Source organism: Sinocyclocheilus anshuiensis, unplaced genomic scaffold, assembly GCF_001515605.1.
Source record: "Sinocyclocheilus anshuiensis isolate Anshui unplaced genomic scaffold, SAMN03320099.WGS_v1.1 scaffold413, whole genome shotgun sequence".
NCBI classification, from domain to species: Eukaryota; Metazoa; Chordata; class Actinopteri; order Cypriniformes; family Cyprinidae; genus Sinocyclocheilus; species Sinocyclocheilus anshuiensis.
In genome coordinates, this window is record NW_015536481.1 from 1,175,483 (window position 1) to 1,192,600 (window position 17,118).

The 17,118-nt window shown below is 37.6% G+C and overlaps 1 protein-coding gene across 1 annotated transcript in view; it reads right to left on the minus strand.

Moving 5' to 3' along the window:
• Positions 1-149: 149 nt before the first annotated feature.
• LOC107683575 (nesprin-2-like) overlaps positions 150-17,118 on the minus strand; it is a 97,537-nt gene continuing 80,568 nt past the window's right edge. Inside the window, exons 113-129 of the mRNA XM_016479652.1 lie at positions 13,938-14,100; positions 10,126-10,313; positions 9,879-10,029; positions 9,348-9,530; positions 8,478-8,615; positions 8,164-8,358; positions 7,785-8,085; positions 5,415-5,483; positions 4,890-5,020; positions 4,665-4,788; positions 4,361-4,560; positions 3,562-3,762; positions 3,013-3,141; positions 2,604-2,795; positions 2,459-2,506; positions 2,193-2,236; positions 150-1,464 (exon numbers count right to left, since the gene is read on the minus strand). Of these exons, the coding sequence (XP_016335138.1) occupies positions 1,254-1,464; positions 2,193-2,236; positions 2,459-2,506; positions 2,604-2,795; positions 3,013-3,141; positions 3,562-3,762; positions 4,361-4,560; positions 4,665-4,788; positions 4,890-5,020; positions 5,415-5,483; positions 7,785-8,085; positions 8,164-8,358; positions 8,478-8,615; positions 9,348-9,530; positions 9,879-10,029; positions 10,126-10,313; positions 13,938-14,100 (2,668 nt within the window). The 3' untranslated portion in view covers positions 150-1,253. The remainder of the gene's footprint in view (positions 1,465-2,192; positions 2,237-2,458; positions 2,507-2,603; positions 2,796-3,012; positions 3,142-3,561; positions 3,763-4,360; positions 4,561-4,664; positions 4,789-4,889; positions 5,021-5,414; positions 5,484-7,784; positions 8,086-8,163; positions 8,359-8,477; positions 8,616-9,347; positions 9,531-9,878; positions 10,030-10,125; positions 10,314-13,937; positions 14,101-17,118) is intronic.

Consider the following 17,118-nt stretch of genomic DNA (forward strand, 5'->3'; position numbering starts at 1 on the left):
CATCACATCTAACTTTATATTCTCTTCAACCATTGTTTGACACTGGCAGTGCAAGGTTTGCTGCAAAATAAATTCATAATAAAGTAAATGTCTTTTCTGTGATTGATTACTGGATATTTATTTCATAGTCTATTTCAGTAGACCCATAATGTAATCCATACTATAACAATTCAATTAAAAACATTAAACAAACAACAGGACAAACAGCACTCTTTTAGTAACCGTAATGAATTATAAAACAAAGTCTCTGACACTTTGGCAGTTAGTACGAGTGAAAGAGTGGCTAATGGCCTTTTCACTATATTATTATCATCATAACTGACTTTCTGTAGGTTAAAAAAGCCACATACAATCATGTGGATACTTCTGAAATGTGTTTCCATGAAACACCTTAACCATTCAGCAAAAAACACACCAGACACAAACACATCTGGACACCAGACTTTCCTGCCAGAAAAATTCTAGTTATAATCTATAAAACATAATCAGATATAATTTATATCTCCACTGAGATCATTTACCAATTATAATTAAATAATTTCAGTAGTTTTACAATATTCACACATACGAAATCAACACAGCCACCAAACTTTAGGCTGAATAAATTAAAAGACTATTACATTTGCACACACCCTGATGCCTCTCTGTGTCTCTCCTCCATGGCTTTGACCAAGAAATGGCAGCTAAGAGAGCTACAAATAAAACATATTCATCATTGCAAGTAATTTGACACTGTATGAACATAACTGATATTTAAGCAAGTCCCGTCACTCAGACATATAAACAGGGCTTCTAGTTAAAAAATACAGGCCAACTCCAAGCCTATGAGTGAGCTATAGGTTCAATTACATATCATTCATATTTAAAAAATAAATGCATTTGTGTGAAGGAGTATTTCAATGTTTCAATGGATGTGCTGCTACATACTATACAGTTAGAAAATGAGTGCACCTTTGATGAGGAATCCTTGTCATTCTCTAAGATATACATCATGAGGAAAGGTTCCTGAAGAGAAGGTTCGGATTGCTTGAGAAAAATCCCTCTCCCTCTGTGTAACAGACTTCAGATCCAGGAACAGGATTTGATTGTTGCAGGAAAATCTATTGAATCTCAAACACAAGGGCTTTCACTCAGATTAAACATAGCTACAGGATCTGCTTCAGGAGAGTTAACCAGGAGGCTTGGACTACATCCTATTTCCTCTAGTGATTCAGCTGTGGCCGTGTGTTAGTGAAGGGTACGTGTGGTAATTTTCATGTGGGTGGGGGTCCGTTGGTGTAGAGGAGCATGGGGTAAAAGGATCGGGCAAAGTTGTTGGAGAGAGTGCAGCTGTAGTCGTCCTCTGAGAGAGGCACCAGACATGCCACAACCAGCAGCAGCAGGAAGAGGATGTGGAGGGGGAAAGCCGCTCGCAGGACACGATATAGGAACGGCCTCGCTGGGGACGAATTAGACATGTCAGCCCTGCAGAAAAGACAGTTAGGAAGGGTAGATGTTTTACACTACTGCTCAAAAGTTTGGGTTTTGTCATATTTTTTAAATAAACATTTATTCAACAAGGATGCATCTGATCAAAAGTGACAGTAAAGACTTTTGTATTGTTACAATTTGTACTGGAAGCTCCTGACACTAAGACGAATTCCTTGTGTGTGTAAAGACACTTGGCAATAAAGCTCTTTCTGATTCTGATTTTTTTTTTCTTTTTTACTTTTTATTCATCAAAGAAGCCTGAACTGGTTTCCACAAAAACATTAAGCAGAACAACGGTTTTTAACATTAATAATAATATTTCTTGAGCACTATATCAGCATTTTAGAATGATTTCTGAAGGATCATGTCACACTGAAGACTGGTGTAATGGCTGCTGAAAAATCAGCTTTGCATCAAAGGAATAGATTACCTTTAAAAATATATTATAATAGTATAAATAGTATTTTAAACTGCAATTATATTTCACAATATTATTGTTTTACTGTATTTTTGATTAAATAAATGCAGCCTTAATAAGCATAAGAGACTTTTTCTCAAAAACATGGTGAAAGCGGAGCAGATGTGTGAAAGTGAGAAGAACTAGAGAGTGTGAAGAGAGTACTAGAAGACATCGACCTCAGCTAGGTTATAAAATCACACAACTGAACACAGACACGTAGTAACATATATATATATATATATACGTCTAGAACAGCGTGCACCTGTCACTCGCGGGCGATCCCTGTGTAACAACTCCTGCGGCTTCCTAGAGAGAGAAGAAAAATAACTCAGTGTTTGTTACCATCTAGTAAGCATGATAAAAACAGACTAGAGATTCTTAGAAAACCCTCATTTACTGTCACTTTCAAAACCTAACTCCCCAAGAGCAGACTCTGTAAATAACACCAATTTATTTCACCAGAAACTAAGTCAGATCCTTGCAATTTCCAGTCTGAACAGGGTGTTAATGGAGAGAGCGCTTTTGTACCTGGTGTTGTGTTGGTGCTGTCCTGCCCACATCTAGACCTGAAGAGTCCTGCGACAGAACAGAAGGGATCAACACATCAGTGTGAGAGAGTGAAACCAGCCTGGCCTGAAGAGTGCTTGAGTGTGTGAGACGGAATGAAACTTACCAGTCTGCTTTGCAGTGTGTGCAAGTCATGTGCGATTTGTCTGATCAGCAGTCGTAACTTGTTGCTGATGACGTGAACCTTCTCTTTGGCCTCCAGGGTGTCTTCTCCATGGTCCTGTAGCAGGATCTGTGAGGAGATCTCCTGCAGGCAGAACACCTCCCTCTCACGAGACCGTAAGTCCTGCTGAACAGCCTATTATGCACAGACAACAACTTTATCAACTCAACAGTTATTGCTATTATTAAAATGGATTTAACGGATTTTTTCATCAAACATCATTATTTTTGTGGGTACATGTTTAGATTTTTTAATTTTATTTTATTTATTTATTTACTTTTTTTTTTATTTATTTTTTTTTATTTATGCATAGGTAAACATTTATATATATATCGTAAACACACTATTCTACCTTAAGTGTGTCTTGATGCTCTTGCAGGATGTTGAGGTCTGTGTTTTGGTCATGGATGTTGACCATGTAGCGCTGGCTTTCTGCTTTAGCTAACCACAGCAGCAGAGAGTGAAGAGTCTCGTGAAACTCCTGTGAAAAAAGAAAACGGAATACACAGATGAGTCTCAGTTTCTCTTCATTAAATGGTGCTTGTGTGTTTGATTTAGGCTTCACTATATCAGGACCTTTACAAAAGCCCTACAGGAAGTTACTGAAAAAAATGGCAAACAATTTTTAAATAGGCCCTGAGAATACCCCCCCCGGCATTTTAGACCTTTGATACATCTCTGTCATGGTATACTGTAGCTTCAAGAACATGTACCCAACATTTATAAAACCTTTTTCACAAAAAGTAACAAGTGCAAATGTTTGTGAGTGCACAGACATGTGCTTACTAAACACATGTTGTGTTGCAGTTGCACAACAAAACAAAACACAACACTCATGGTACTTTGCTGTGTTGTCTGAACTCTGGTATCAGTGTGACTTTGCAAGCTTGTTTTTCCTCACCTGACACTCCATGAGTGCTTGATGCAGTCGGTGTTCCCAGCTGTCCAGGGCCACACAGGCCTGTGCCCATTTCTGATTGGCTGACTGCAGACTCTCACGCAGTTCTCGTAGCTCAGTGCTGTCTCCGTGCTGGAAGCCCCGTCCACTGAGATTAACACCAATCATCACTGATTTGTAGCCGTTAAAAGTCCTCTGCATGTCCTTATGAAAGAACAAAATGACAAAATGAACCTATACAGTATATGCCTAAATAATATACCCTACCATTCAAAAGTTTGGGGTCTGTAAAATGTTTTAATGTTTTTGAAAGAAGTCTCTTATGCTCAGCAAAGCTGCATTTATTTGACTAATAATACAGTAAAAATAATATTGTGAAAAATTATTACAATAAAAACATGCTTTCGATTTTAATATATTTTATAATGTAATTATTCCTGTGATGGCAAAGCTGAATGCTCAGCAGCCATTACTCCAGTCTTCAGTGTCACATGATCCTTCAGAAATCATTCTAATATGCTGATTTGCTGCTCAAGAAACATTTCTTATTATTATGAATGTTGAAAACAGCTGCTTAATATTTTTGTGGAAACCATGATACATTTTTTTTTCCTCAGGATTCTTTGATTAATCGAAAGTTCAAAAGAACACCATTATAAAAGAATTTTTTTTTATATATTAATATAAATTAATATTAACACACATATTAATATACTGTACATGCACTCTCTCAAGTGGCTTACTGTTTTATTAACTTTGTTTGTGTCTGATTCTATCACTCTTTAAATGTCTCTCTCAGTACCTTTAGTTTGTGGATATTGCTCTCCATGTCTCTGATGGTGATTTTTGGCTGTAGAGTTTGAAGTTTCTCTAGCTCAGGCATCACAGCGTTCAGCCATGCCATGACATCAGAGAGGTCAGAGTTGAGTTTGTGCCACTGCTGAAGATCCTGCGGCATGCTGCACGACTGCACCTGCAGGAGCTCCCATCGCTCGATCACACCTGAGGCCACAGATCCGAGGACAAAGGTCAGATATCACTGAAACTCAACTGATGTATGAACATGTCTGTAAAAGTGTGTGTACATAATACAAATATAGCAGTACCCGTCTTATCTGCTGCGGAGAGGACCGTCAAACCCTGATCGTCCAGTTGTTCTTCCTCGCTCAGAATCAGTTTCACTCGCTTTATACTGTCTATACTGCCAGCACACTCAGACATGAGTTTATCCTGAAGGATGAGAGAAAGGAAATAGAACACAAAATGTGTTTATATGTGTGTGCCAATGTTAAAGTGTGCTTAGTGAGTGTGATGCATGTTTGAGTACTCACATAGGCCTGTGGGTGATACTGAGCGCTGGTGTCTGTGGGTGAGGATGTGAGACTGCGTATAATCTCTCTGTTTGCTCGCTTCCTGTCTGGTGCATCAGGAGAGTGCCACGTCTCCACCACTGACCTTCCTCCTAAACGAGAGACAGAGCAAGATATTTTAACTCCTAATACCAATCAAAACAAGCATGCAAAAAGTCATCACTCAGTTGCACAGGCATGCTACAGAAACAAAAAAAGAATAAAGATGCAATTAGTCGCAAAACCGACATGCATTATGAAAAACATCTGTAATGCAAATCACATTCAGAGGAAGATTCTTGGCAAACATAAAAACAAGCATCATGGGATTTCAAGAACATGGGCAGCTGCTAGAGAGATGAAGTTGTTAACCATCCAGGCAGTGAGCACAAAGCAAAAAATGTCTATTATATTTAGAGATTAAGGAAGGAAACATGTCACTTATGCTAAAGCACGCATGTAATGTGCAGTGAGAGTGCTGACAGCATGCAGCAGGCTGATGCCTACCGGACACAGTCTTCAGAGCTTTAGATGTAGCTTTAAAAAATAACTGAGAGCTCTCAGTGACTTCTACATCTGCAAGAGAAGAGCGGCAGACAGACAGAGATCTAGAGACACTATAACAGACAAATAACAGACATCTAGACTAATAGAGAGTCAAATATCAGACAGAGAGGTCAAGATACAGTATAAAAGAGCGGCAGACAACAGGATGATGTGCAGTAGATACATTACCAGAGCAGTGAATAACAGAGCGTAGATAACCTAATTCATTATATGGATCACTCTATAATTGGGGGAACATTTCATAGCAACAAAATCTAAATGTATTATTAAAATCAAGTTATATTAATGTTATTTAATGGACCTGAGCTAACATGGACTAACAATGAACAGCTGTATTTTTATTAACTAATGCCAACAAAGATGAATAAATACTGTAACAAATGTATTGCTCATTGTTAGTTAATGCATTAAATAGAGTTAACAAATGGAACCTTATTTTAAAGTGCTACCCAATATGCTTTATTAACAAAACGACTATTGCTTTCTTTATATATTTCATCAGTGTAACATATTTTACACCAACTAGTTGCCAAGCTTAATTATTATTACACCATTTTAATATAACAATGTAAAAAAATTGTAAATAAAACAAAAGTTGTAAATAAAGATTATTAGAGTGTTAAAAAAAATACTATTTCAGTTTTTCTATACATATACTATACATATTTAATTCAATGTGTTATTTGCAATTTCTCTGTAATTGGTTGTTAAATTTACTAGCAAGTTGAGGCAAAAGTTGACAATGTAAGCAGACAAATATTTTCTTAATTCAAATAAATTTTTTTTTTTAAAGGTTTATTTATGGTGTTTTATGCCTTTATTTAGATAGGACAGTATAGGTCGACAAGAAGTGAAGTGGGTGAGAGAGAGGGGGATGGGATCAGGAAAGGTCCGCAAGCCGGGACTCGAACTTGTGACACCCGAAGCGCAATGGCGCTCTATGTCGGTGCGCTGCCCACGAGGCCATCGACGTCGACAATTCAAAGAAAATTAAATCCAAACAATTTAAAAAGCCTTTTTTCTGAATAATTCAGATTTTAGAAATAAATTTAATATAGATAAAAGTGACTAACTTTTTTTTATTCATTATTTTGAACCCAATCACACAATAACGGACACTGCAACAACTATAATTTAAGGGACATCAAGGCAATTTCAAGCAATAAAATGCGATAAAAATTAATAGAAAGTTTTAAAAAATATATAATGACATTATATTGGACATGTAAAACTCGAGAAAATTGGACATGAAATGCACCCTAAATTGTACAATGACTCTAATCTAGATAATCTAGATTCTCTTTAACCCCTTAACTGTCACCCCCCATTTTTTAAAATAGGCATGAACGTGCACTATCCAAACTTAAATTGTTGTAATTTATGAACACTTTGGAATACAGCCCTAAGGTTGGTCTCTTTTTAAAGAAGACAATCAGCAGATTATGGCAAAAGTGGAATAAAAAAAAAAAAATAAAGTTTCAAAAAGTTATAGAAGTTTAAATGTATTGTAAAGAAAATACACTGTACTAATTTTATATATAATAAATATTTTACACAACAGGTTTTACTCTCAAATTGCTATAAAATTTAAGCCTTCTGTCTAAATAAGTTATGTTTCAAATTTGAAGTTGATATGGAAAAAATTGAGGTTTCTGTGAGATTTTATTTAGGGCGTTATACCACAAATAGCCACCGGGTGCCATCCAAACTCCTATGTTGAAATTTCTCTGTCAATATTGCTTCTATCACAAAATAACCACCAAATATGTAATCCTGAGACTCAGACCTTTCAAGACCTAATCTTTTGTCAAGATTATAAAAAGTTTTGATTGTAAAAGACCGTAATGCATTTTGTAATACGACTCTTGACACTGCCTGCTAAGGGGGAGGAGACCGCCAAAACATTTTAAAGTACCATTTCCATGGTAACGCAATGTTCGATTTTAAAATGGTCTTCTTAGCTTTCAAACGATATATAATTTATGATGATTACTAAAACATTTGATAGAGAAAAAGGACAATAAAAAAAAAGAGCGCCAAGCGTCCCACAGGTGGGACGGTGCCAGTTAAGGAAGCGGCTCTACATTTACCTAAAAGTGCAGCAGATAACAGATAAAGAGATCTACATAGACTTAAACAGAGCAGCAGATCTAGGCACTCTAAAAGAGTGTCATGTAAGAGACAAAGAATAATAGCACAGCATATAGCAAACAGAGAGATCTAGAAACACGAACAGAGCAGTCTATAACAGACAAGACAGATCTAGATATACTTTAACAGAGCAACAGAGACCAGTCTATAAAGAGGTACCTGATAGGGCGCTGTAGAACGTCAACTCCTCATCATCCTCTGGAGATGAAGATCCTCCCACATCGACGGTGTGGTCCCACTCCAGTGGGATTGAATCCACACTGATGGGCGTCTCACGCCCTGAGCGCTCCAGAGCAGGTGGCAACAGCTGGGATACGGCCTGGCGTACTGTCAGAGAAACATCAGAGCTCATAGCAGCCTCCTCTTCCTCCTCCTGTTCTCTCTCCCACACCCCACTGAAATTAGCTGAGTCCTCCGGATCTGTGTCTCTGTCTGAGAACTCTCGGTCCTCCTCAAGCACCTAGTGGGAAGGGTAAAAGTTAGTAATCAGTCAAGAGTGTATTGTTCAGCATTTGTGAGATGAGTTTTTCAAACTGACTGGGCGTCTGCTGATAAGACGGTGGTGGAATCGGGCGACTCTGCCAAACACTTCCTGGCAGTAAGAGTGCAGCTCCTCTAGTTCATCTTCGATGAGTACAGCGTCCAGTGGAGCACTCTTCTGGATCAGGTTCTCTCCAAATACGATCAGAGCATCAATCTTATTTGTGTTTAGAGTGATCTCCTGCTGAAATGCCTGCAGGAATCAAATAACAAATTATTTTTCACTCTGACTGTGTGACCAGACTCATTCAACCTGTTTAACTGTTTAATAGTTACAATAGCAATTTTTACATAAAATCAGAGTGTACTGACGTTTAGTTGACGCATCTTTTCATGGATATCACTCTCTGAAAAATGCTCCACATTGGTGAGCTGAAGGTCCATTTCAGTCAGCCAGACCAGAATCCCCTCCCTTGTTCCTTCAAAGTCTTCACGCTGGGATGTGAAGTGCTGCACAGAGGAGAAGCATTTAGAGCTCAGTAACATTTTAGAAAATTGAGTTTTGCCCCAAAAAAGTATACTTTGTTATCATGGAAACAAAGAACTGAAGGTCAGAGATGCAATTAATTTGAACATTCTGACAGGTTTTTAGGTTTATTAGGTGCCATTTCCAAACCAGTCAGTATTTGAGAATTTAATATATATTAAAAAGTACAGTTCAAAACTTTAGGATCAGTAAGATTTATTTTTATGTTTTCAAGAAGTCTCTTATGCTCACCAATGCTGCATATATTTGAATACAAATACAGTAAAAATAGTATTGTGAAATATTATTACAATTTAAAATAACTATTTTAAATGATTAAACTATTTTCTATTGTAATGTATTTTAAAATGTAATTTATTCCTGTGATTGCAAAGCTAAATTTTCAGTCATTACTCCAGTCTACAGTGTCACATGATCTTTCAGAAATGAATCTCACATGCTGAATTGCTGCTCAAGAAATATTTTGCTGCTATATATTATTATTTAAACTCTTTCAAACTTTATTTTTCAGGATTCTCTAATGAATAGAAAGTAAAAAAACTGCATTTACTTGAAATAGAAACCTTTTGTGACATTATGAATGTTTTATTGTCACTTTAGAAGCATTTGTTGTGTTCTGGCTTAATAAAATAATTAATTAATTTAAATATATATATTACTGACTTCTGAACAGTAGTGTAGGACCCAAGTCTGACCTTTAACCTGCGGAGCACAGCGGCCACTCTCTTCTGTAGCGTATCCCAGCGCTGGTTTCCCTCATGCACCATCAGCTTCAGCTTACTGGCACCATCTGTCCGGTTCTCTCGTGCCAGACGTCGGTATTGTTTGTTCACCAGCTCCAGCTGTGTCAGGCGCTCATGAACCTGCCGCTGGAATGCCTGCATGTGTGCAAGTTTAAAAAAGTGTTAATTGTCCAATAGATTATGTCTAGATACTGACAAATGCAAAAGCCACTACACTCTTAAAAACAATTGATTTATTGGCATCTGTGGTTCCATGAAGAACCTTAAACATCTACAGAACCTTTATATTGCATTAAAGGTTCTGTATAGTTGGAAAGTTTTATAGTTGAATATTAAAATGTTCTTTCCACTAAGAAAAAAATGGCTCTTTTAAGAATGGTTCACTGAAAGGTTCTTCGAGGAACCAAAAATGGTTCTTTTATTCTATTACTGAGATGATGAACAAGCTACTATTAGTGAAAAAATCCTTAAAAAGATCTAAACCTCAAACTTTTTGAGTTCCTCTTTAGCACAGGTGTAGAGTACATCTTTGGTGGCAGGGTTGGCTGCTGTACGTTCTGCCGTGCTCAGCCACTCTTCGAAGCGTGAATAGTCATCTAGGAACTTGCCCCACAGACGCCATGTCTCCTCAATCCTGCAGGGGACAGTATAGAATACAGTGGTCAGAGAAAAAAAACAAATTAGTGACATTGATGCCGCCAAACATGCTAATATGGGTTTTTGTATTGACCTCATTCGCCTCTCCATAGACATGGCACATATGTTCCTCCAGCGGCGGTCCAGGCTGAGAGTGGTCTGCTGAATGGAGTCGTTCTCTCCATCGCTGCCACAAGCATCCGCATCATGCAGCAAAACATCACACAGGGTCAGAACAGATGCCACACCCTCTGTGTGCTGTTCGATGTCTCTCTGCAAGTCCTAGTGGAGACCAACAAAATCACACTCTAAAGGCCCGTTCACACCAAGGTCGATAACTATAAAGTTCTAATAATCGTTCTAATTCTATGAGAATAGGAAAGTCCACACCACAACTATAACCATAACCATATTGTTGGAAGCAATTTCAAAATCCATCCTGATTTAAAGAGCTTAAGCATTCTTGGTGTGAATGGGCCTAAGACTAACGTATACCAAAAAACTCATCAAATTATCAGTCGTTTAAGAAAGATGACATTGCTAAGACATCAAAATAATGCAAAAAGCCATCCCACATTAGAAGAAACGTCATGTTCATTTTTAACAATGGAGGAATATACACTCAAGGGTAAAGATGAACAGGCTTTAGTGGCCCTCTTTACCTATTGATAGTTTTCACGTGACGTCACACACTTATAGGAACACCCACCTGGAGGGCAAAACGAAGCTTTGCTCAACTGACCGCCAGTTATTTTTACGCAGTTTGCATTAAGTAGTAATGTAGTAAAACACAGATATTAAAAGGCAAAATTCAGTATACACCTTATTGATGATGTATATTTTGTACAGGCAAGCAGATGAAGCCAGAATATAAACGCAATGTGCAAAGTTTCACGTTAAATGGTTTCCCATAGAAAACCATTAGAAGGAAAACACTGAACCATTAAGCGGACTGCGATCATATTCCAGCCTCATCTGCTTGCCTATGTAAACTATGCATCATTAATATAGAGATTACTGAATTTGATATTTTAACATTACTGTTTTAAATATATTAAGGCACTTTAAGTGTTTTTACAACGTTTTGTCGCACTGTTTAATGATTAAAATATAGCCGCGGGTGCTTAATATGGATTGCAAATGGCCAAAAAAACTTGCATTTTGTTCACATACCTTCCTGTTTTATTCTTTTGAGAGGTGATCTAAATATTTGCGGCTGTGAAACAGATGAAAAATTGACAGGCTTGTGCTGCAGTTCTATGGATGTTTTGCCCTCCAAGTCTTTGAGCCGGTCACGTGACTGAAAGCTATGAACACTCACCCTATAAAGCATTGGTGCTTAGATAAATCTGCTTCATAACGCATTGTGCTTTTTGAAGGCATACAATAAGTACTTGAAACATAGTTTCGTATAGTGGTTTTGTTATTGAATGCACAGATTACCTGATGCTCTGCTAGTTTGCGCTGTATCTCATCACTGTGGCAGACGCTGTAGATGATGGGTTTGGCCAGCTCACCCTCGACACGGGAAAGCCAGGTACGGAGATTACTCATGTTCTTATCCAGCTGCTGCACTGTCACCAGTGTCTCCTTCAGCTTCCTCACCCTGAAATACAATCAGTCAGTCTGTCAATATCTTTTTTTTTTTTTTGCTGGTATTCAATAAAACAGTGTAAGAGGAGACTGGAAGCAATAAGAGAGAGAGGGACAAGATTGGGACAAACAATCAAGCCCTGCTTATATTTAAAAAGTAACGCGAAAGTAATATAACGCATTACTTTCCATAAAAAGTAACTAAGTACCGTAATTAGTTACTTTTTTAAGGGAGTAACGCAATATTGTAATGCATTACTTTTAAAAGTAACTTTCCCCAACACTGGTCCAAACACTGTTTTAATCTGAATTGCAATAAATGTATTGATTTACAACTTAAACCCTAACAAACTTCTTTTTTTCCAACAAATGCTGCTTGCTTTTGTTATGTAATGCGAAGACACTGGCGCTATTTTTAGGGTGAATTGAGTATCCAAGTAATTTTGGGGCCTTATTTGAGACATTGTATCACATTTATGCTACTTAAAAATATTACAATATTGATTGCTTACCTAAAACACAAAGACAGGGTGAAAAGCGGGAACGTTAGCTTTTTAGAAACACTGTCAGTTGTCGGTATCCCAAGGACATAAACAAATATATTAAAGTTTAGAGAAACCGGAGAAACATTTGAATGCACCACCAGAGGACATTAGCAGAGATTGAATGGATGAATTGTTTGGTCACGCCCCCACGTTACGTGCGACGTTACGTCTACAATATAATTATTCATTTCTTTATATTAGCAACCTCAGTCCGTGAACGCTAATGACTGAACAGAGATTAGATTATTTTGTTTATGCATTTTGAAATGTCGCACATGGATAAACCATAAACAGTTGATCGCACGAGGCACATCTGTCGTGTTATGAAATTAATGTTGCGTAAGTAATAGTACATTTCACCACTTAATAAATGAAACTGCACAGCCACCTATTTTCTCTGACATTAAGATGAATCATCTGTACGCGTCAGCTGAAATGAAACTCCCTCATAAAATGAAAGAAAAGGTAAAAAATTCATAAAGTCTGTGTATCTCCACATGACGGCGCTGTTTCCCTCTTTCACCTGTGCCAACCAGTCTATGGTGCCAACAAAATATATTTGGGAACCCTGTTTTTTTACAGTCTATGGTGGGAACTTAACGCATTTCATTACTAGAATGCTGAAAAGACAATTTTACTATTTTGATGTAGGCTGGTAAACTTTAAACATCATGCTATCAAGCTGTCCATATATTTTAAATCTATCTATGAGGAAAAATCTTTTTTGTTCAATTTGTATAATCTTATGAATTAATTCAAAGCTTTATTTACATCGATATGCTTTCTTAATAAAAGCGTAAATACTTGTATCTAAAATTGCAATTTGAGAATACAAATTACTACATTTGTAATATAACGCATTGCCAAATTTAGCGGTTGCAAAATTTGTCCTTCGAGCCGAATTCAAACCAAATATAAGAATTCAAATGGCACTGGCAGCAATGAACCTCTACAGTCCTCCGCTCTACCAACTGAGCTATCGAAGGATTTAAATAAATTTTTATGTTTAAAAAGAACATAATAATCTAATAATAATAAATAAATACATAAAATTACGGTATCTCTCGTGGGAGTTTGATATCTATGTGAATTTTTGGTTCTTGCTTCCTGACTGCGTTTTCAACAAGTTCTCACGAATAATCGTTCTGAAAATTCAAAAAAACGAAAAACCTAATTTAGTAACGTTACACTCCAGAGAACGTGAATACGGAAGTACAGAATACAAGGAATTTAGTGTCGATATAAACACATGCCTAGCGATGTAAGTTATAGCAATTAGCGAGAAGTTGTTTTTTACAATTGTATCTATTCCGGCCTCATCTGCTTGCCTATGTAAACTATGCATCATAAATATAGAGAATATCACTGTTTTAAATATATTAAGGCACTTTAAGTGTTTTTACAACGTTTTGTCGCACTGTTTAATGATTAAAATATAGCCGCGGGTGCTTAATATGGATTGCAAATGGCCAAAAAAACTTGCATTTTGTTCACATACCTTCCTGTTTTATTCTTTTGAGAGGTGATCTAAATATTTGCGGCTGTGAAACAGATGAAAAATTGACAGGCTTGTGCTGCAGTTCTATGGATGTTTTGCCCTCCAAGTCTTTGAGCCGGTCACGTGACTGAAAGCTATGAACACTCACCCTATAAAGCATTGGTGCTTAGATAAATCTGCTTCATAACGCATTGTGCTTTTTGAAGGCATACAATAAGTACTTGAAACATAGTTTCGTATAGTGGTTTTGTTATTGAATGCACAGATTACCTGATGCTCTGCTAGTTTGCGCTGTATCTCATCACTGTGGCAGACGCTGTAGATGATGGGTTTGGCCAGCTCACCCTCGACACGGGAAAGCCAGGTACGGAGATTACTCATGTTCTTATCCAGCTGCTGCACTGTCACCAGTGTCTCCTTCAGCTTCCTCACCCTGAAATACAATCAGTCAGTCTGTCAATATCTTTTTTTTTTTTTTGCTGGTATTCAATAGAACAGTGTAAGAGGAGACTGGAAGCAATAAGAGAGAGAGGTACAAGATTGGGACAGGACCTTAAGCTGGGACTCGAACTCGAGTTGCTCAAAGTCACATTTGGCTTTTACACCATAAAAAGAAAACTTTTTAAAACAGAATGACATCTTGTTTTTTTTTTTTTTTTTTACTTATTCTAGACCCCGACTTTGAATTTTCAGTATTTCAATCATAAAAATATTAATTATTACATTACTTACAAACTATCATATTCTAAATAAAGAGTGAAATAAACTATTCTAACAACTTTTGTGTATCACATAGTGTGTATCACTTCACAGTAGTTAAGAGTTTTGATTGGTTGGACATTTGCTTTCCTGTAACAAAGTAGTCAATCACAATCATCATTTCTTCTATAGAGTGCAACAGTGTCTGTCCACTTTTTTAGTGTCCTTTTTCCCATGTATTTTCCACATAGGGGAAAAAAGTCTTTGCTAAAGCAATTCCTGCAGTTAAAAATTATTATTTAAAAAAATAAGTTGAAATATTGTTGATATGAAACACGGTTTTACCAAAACATGGTCTGTCTTTTTATGTTCACATAAAAAGCAAACATTCCTTGACCTAGTGCCATTCCTATACAGCAAGCCTGCCAGCTGAGGTTTACAAAGACACAATACAGGACAAAAGGCTTCTTATTAGGTTTGAGTGTGCAATGACCCACGTCGGGTCCGTCTGTCGCACTCTATTCAACCCACACCAGAACACTCAGTGTTAGGACTATCTGAGCATGTAGATGGCTTTCACCCCACTCTAAGAGTGACGTCGTGTGACTAAGAGGATGGGGGGCATTCCTTCATAGTCATGTGACATTTCCAATGGAGGTCTGACCAAAACAAACCGGAGTGCTGATGTGGAAGCAGTGACATCACACAACAACTCAGCTGCATGTGACAGCAATGCATTGAAGTGTTTGGTGTTCGTATCAGAGGGTTTATTCTTATTGTGACAAACACAAGTACTATTTGCATTATCACAAACAAACTGAAGAGAAAACACACTTAAATCAAATAACATGCATGCAGTCACTCAAAATATTTGGTGCAATGAAATAAGGCAATGAAACAAGATGTCCTCTGTATCACATCAATATAAACATAAAAGCCTTAAAAGATGACAGGATTTAGAAAGATATACTTTATAAATAAAACATTAGTAATGCATGATTGCATGCATCTTCGCAGCCTGTTTTTGGTGCATATCTGTTTAGAATTGAGAAAATGCACCAAATGCACCATCTGCACATCGCCAGCATGCATGTCCTCCCTAGAAACAAGCGTGTTTCCATGCAAAGCAGAATCTGGTCAGTCCAGCACTGAAGCTAGTGTTAGCCACTGAACACACACACTGACAAAAGCACTGCCCATATCCTTTCTCTCTCTCTCTCTCTCACACACACACACACACACACACACACACACACACACACTCATACCTAGAAACAAGCGTGTTTCCATGCAAAGCAGAATCTGGTCAGTCCAGCACTGAAGCTAGTGTTAGCCACTGAACACACACACTGACAAAAGCACTGCCCATATCCTTTCTCTCTCTCTCTCTCTCACACACACACACACACACACACACACACACACACGCACGCTTATATGAAAACCCCGTGTGTGTGTGCAATTAGCAAATACTTACTCACAGACTGGTGAGGCTCCATGGCTCTCTCGTGTTAGCGTTAACATGTCTGTCTTGTGGCTGATCTCACACACGCTCTTCTCACAGACCGTGAGCTGCTGTATACTCCCACCCTCCTTGTCCCTCTGTCATATTCAACCCCCCTCTCTCTCCCTCTCACTGAATGGCCATGAGATGTGTCATTTACAGTGGAGATGGTGAAGATACTCCATTGTTGCCATCACTTTCTTCAACTGCATTACAAATACAGCCAGCAGTTTTAAATATTTAGGAATACTTATAGACTGTCATATCACAGACTGCATCTTATTCAGAGGCTACAGCATTTTGGCATGAGCAAACAAACATATTTTAGAGATGGTAACAGGAATCTTGTGGAAAGTTTTATGCCTTTTATTATGACTATGTGATACAAAAATCGGACTATTAAATGTAAAGCGAAGTTGTCTGGACTGGTTATAGTAGCAAGCGTGATTGCAGGTAATGCACAAAGGCAACCCAATGATACTTATATATCAAATGTCAAACAAAAAGCTTTGGTTATTATAAAGAATTCATCTTTTCCCTTACATTCGTAATTTCAGTTACCCTCAAAGAGGCATTTTAGACAACCTCATTATTAAATGCTGAGACATAATTATGAGTAGGTGTAGATATGTATGTGGCATTATGGGTGTACAGGGTGAGCCTGAATGTATAAACCTAGCATGCAGCAAATAGGTAGTAATTACTGTAGCTGAGCAGGTTAGACAGCATCATGTACGTTTAAAAGTCATTTTCTCTCGCAAATGAGACTCTTGACTAACCACAAGAAAACAGTGCAAAAATAAATCAAGAGAATATATTTGTCTTTGAGTGAGTACGTGAGAGTTCAAACAGGGATTTCTACATGTGTTGTGGATAGTATAATTGTGTAGCATATAATGCATCATTTGGGACACTTCTTGCATCTTAGCAACATGTTTTGCACAGGCAAGTACCACTCATATTAAAATAGAATTAATTTGTAATAATTGATTCAGATTCAAACTTCTCCAGCATGCTTAATTTCAAGCAGTTCAGCTAAATGAGCTGAGAAATCTGGGCCACAGGGAACCACGTTGGTGGGCCTCACATAGGCAGAGCTGCTTGTCAAAGGCTTTCAGTCTTTAGAAGAGGGTAATTCACTGGTGTTGGGAAGATTCAGAGCACACTTCAGCTCTCTGAAGGGTTTAATTAAATCGTCCCACTTCACGGTTAGTCAGTATTTGATATCCATTCAGGATGATAGTCATG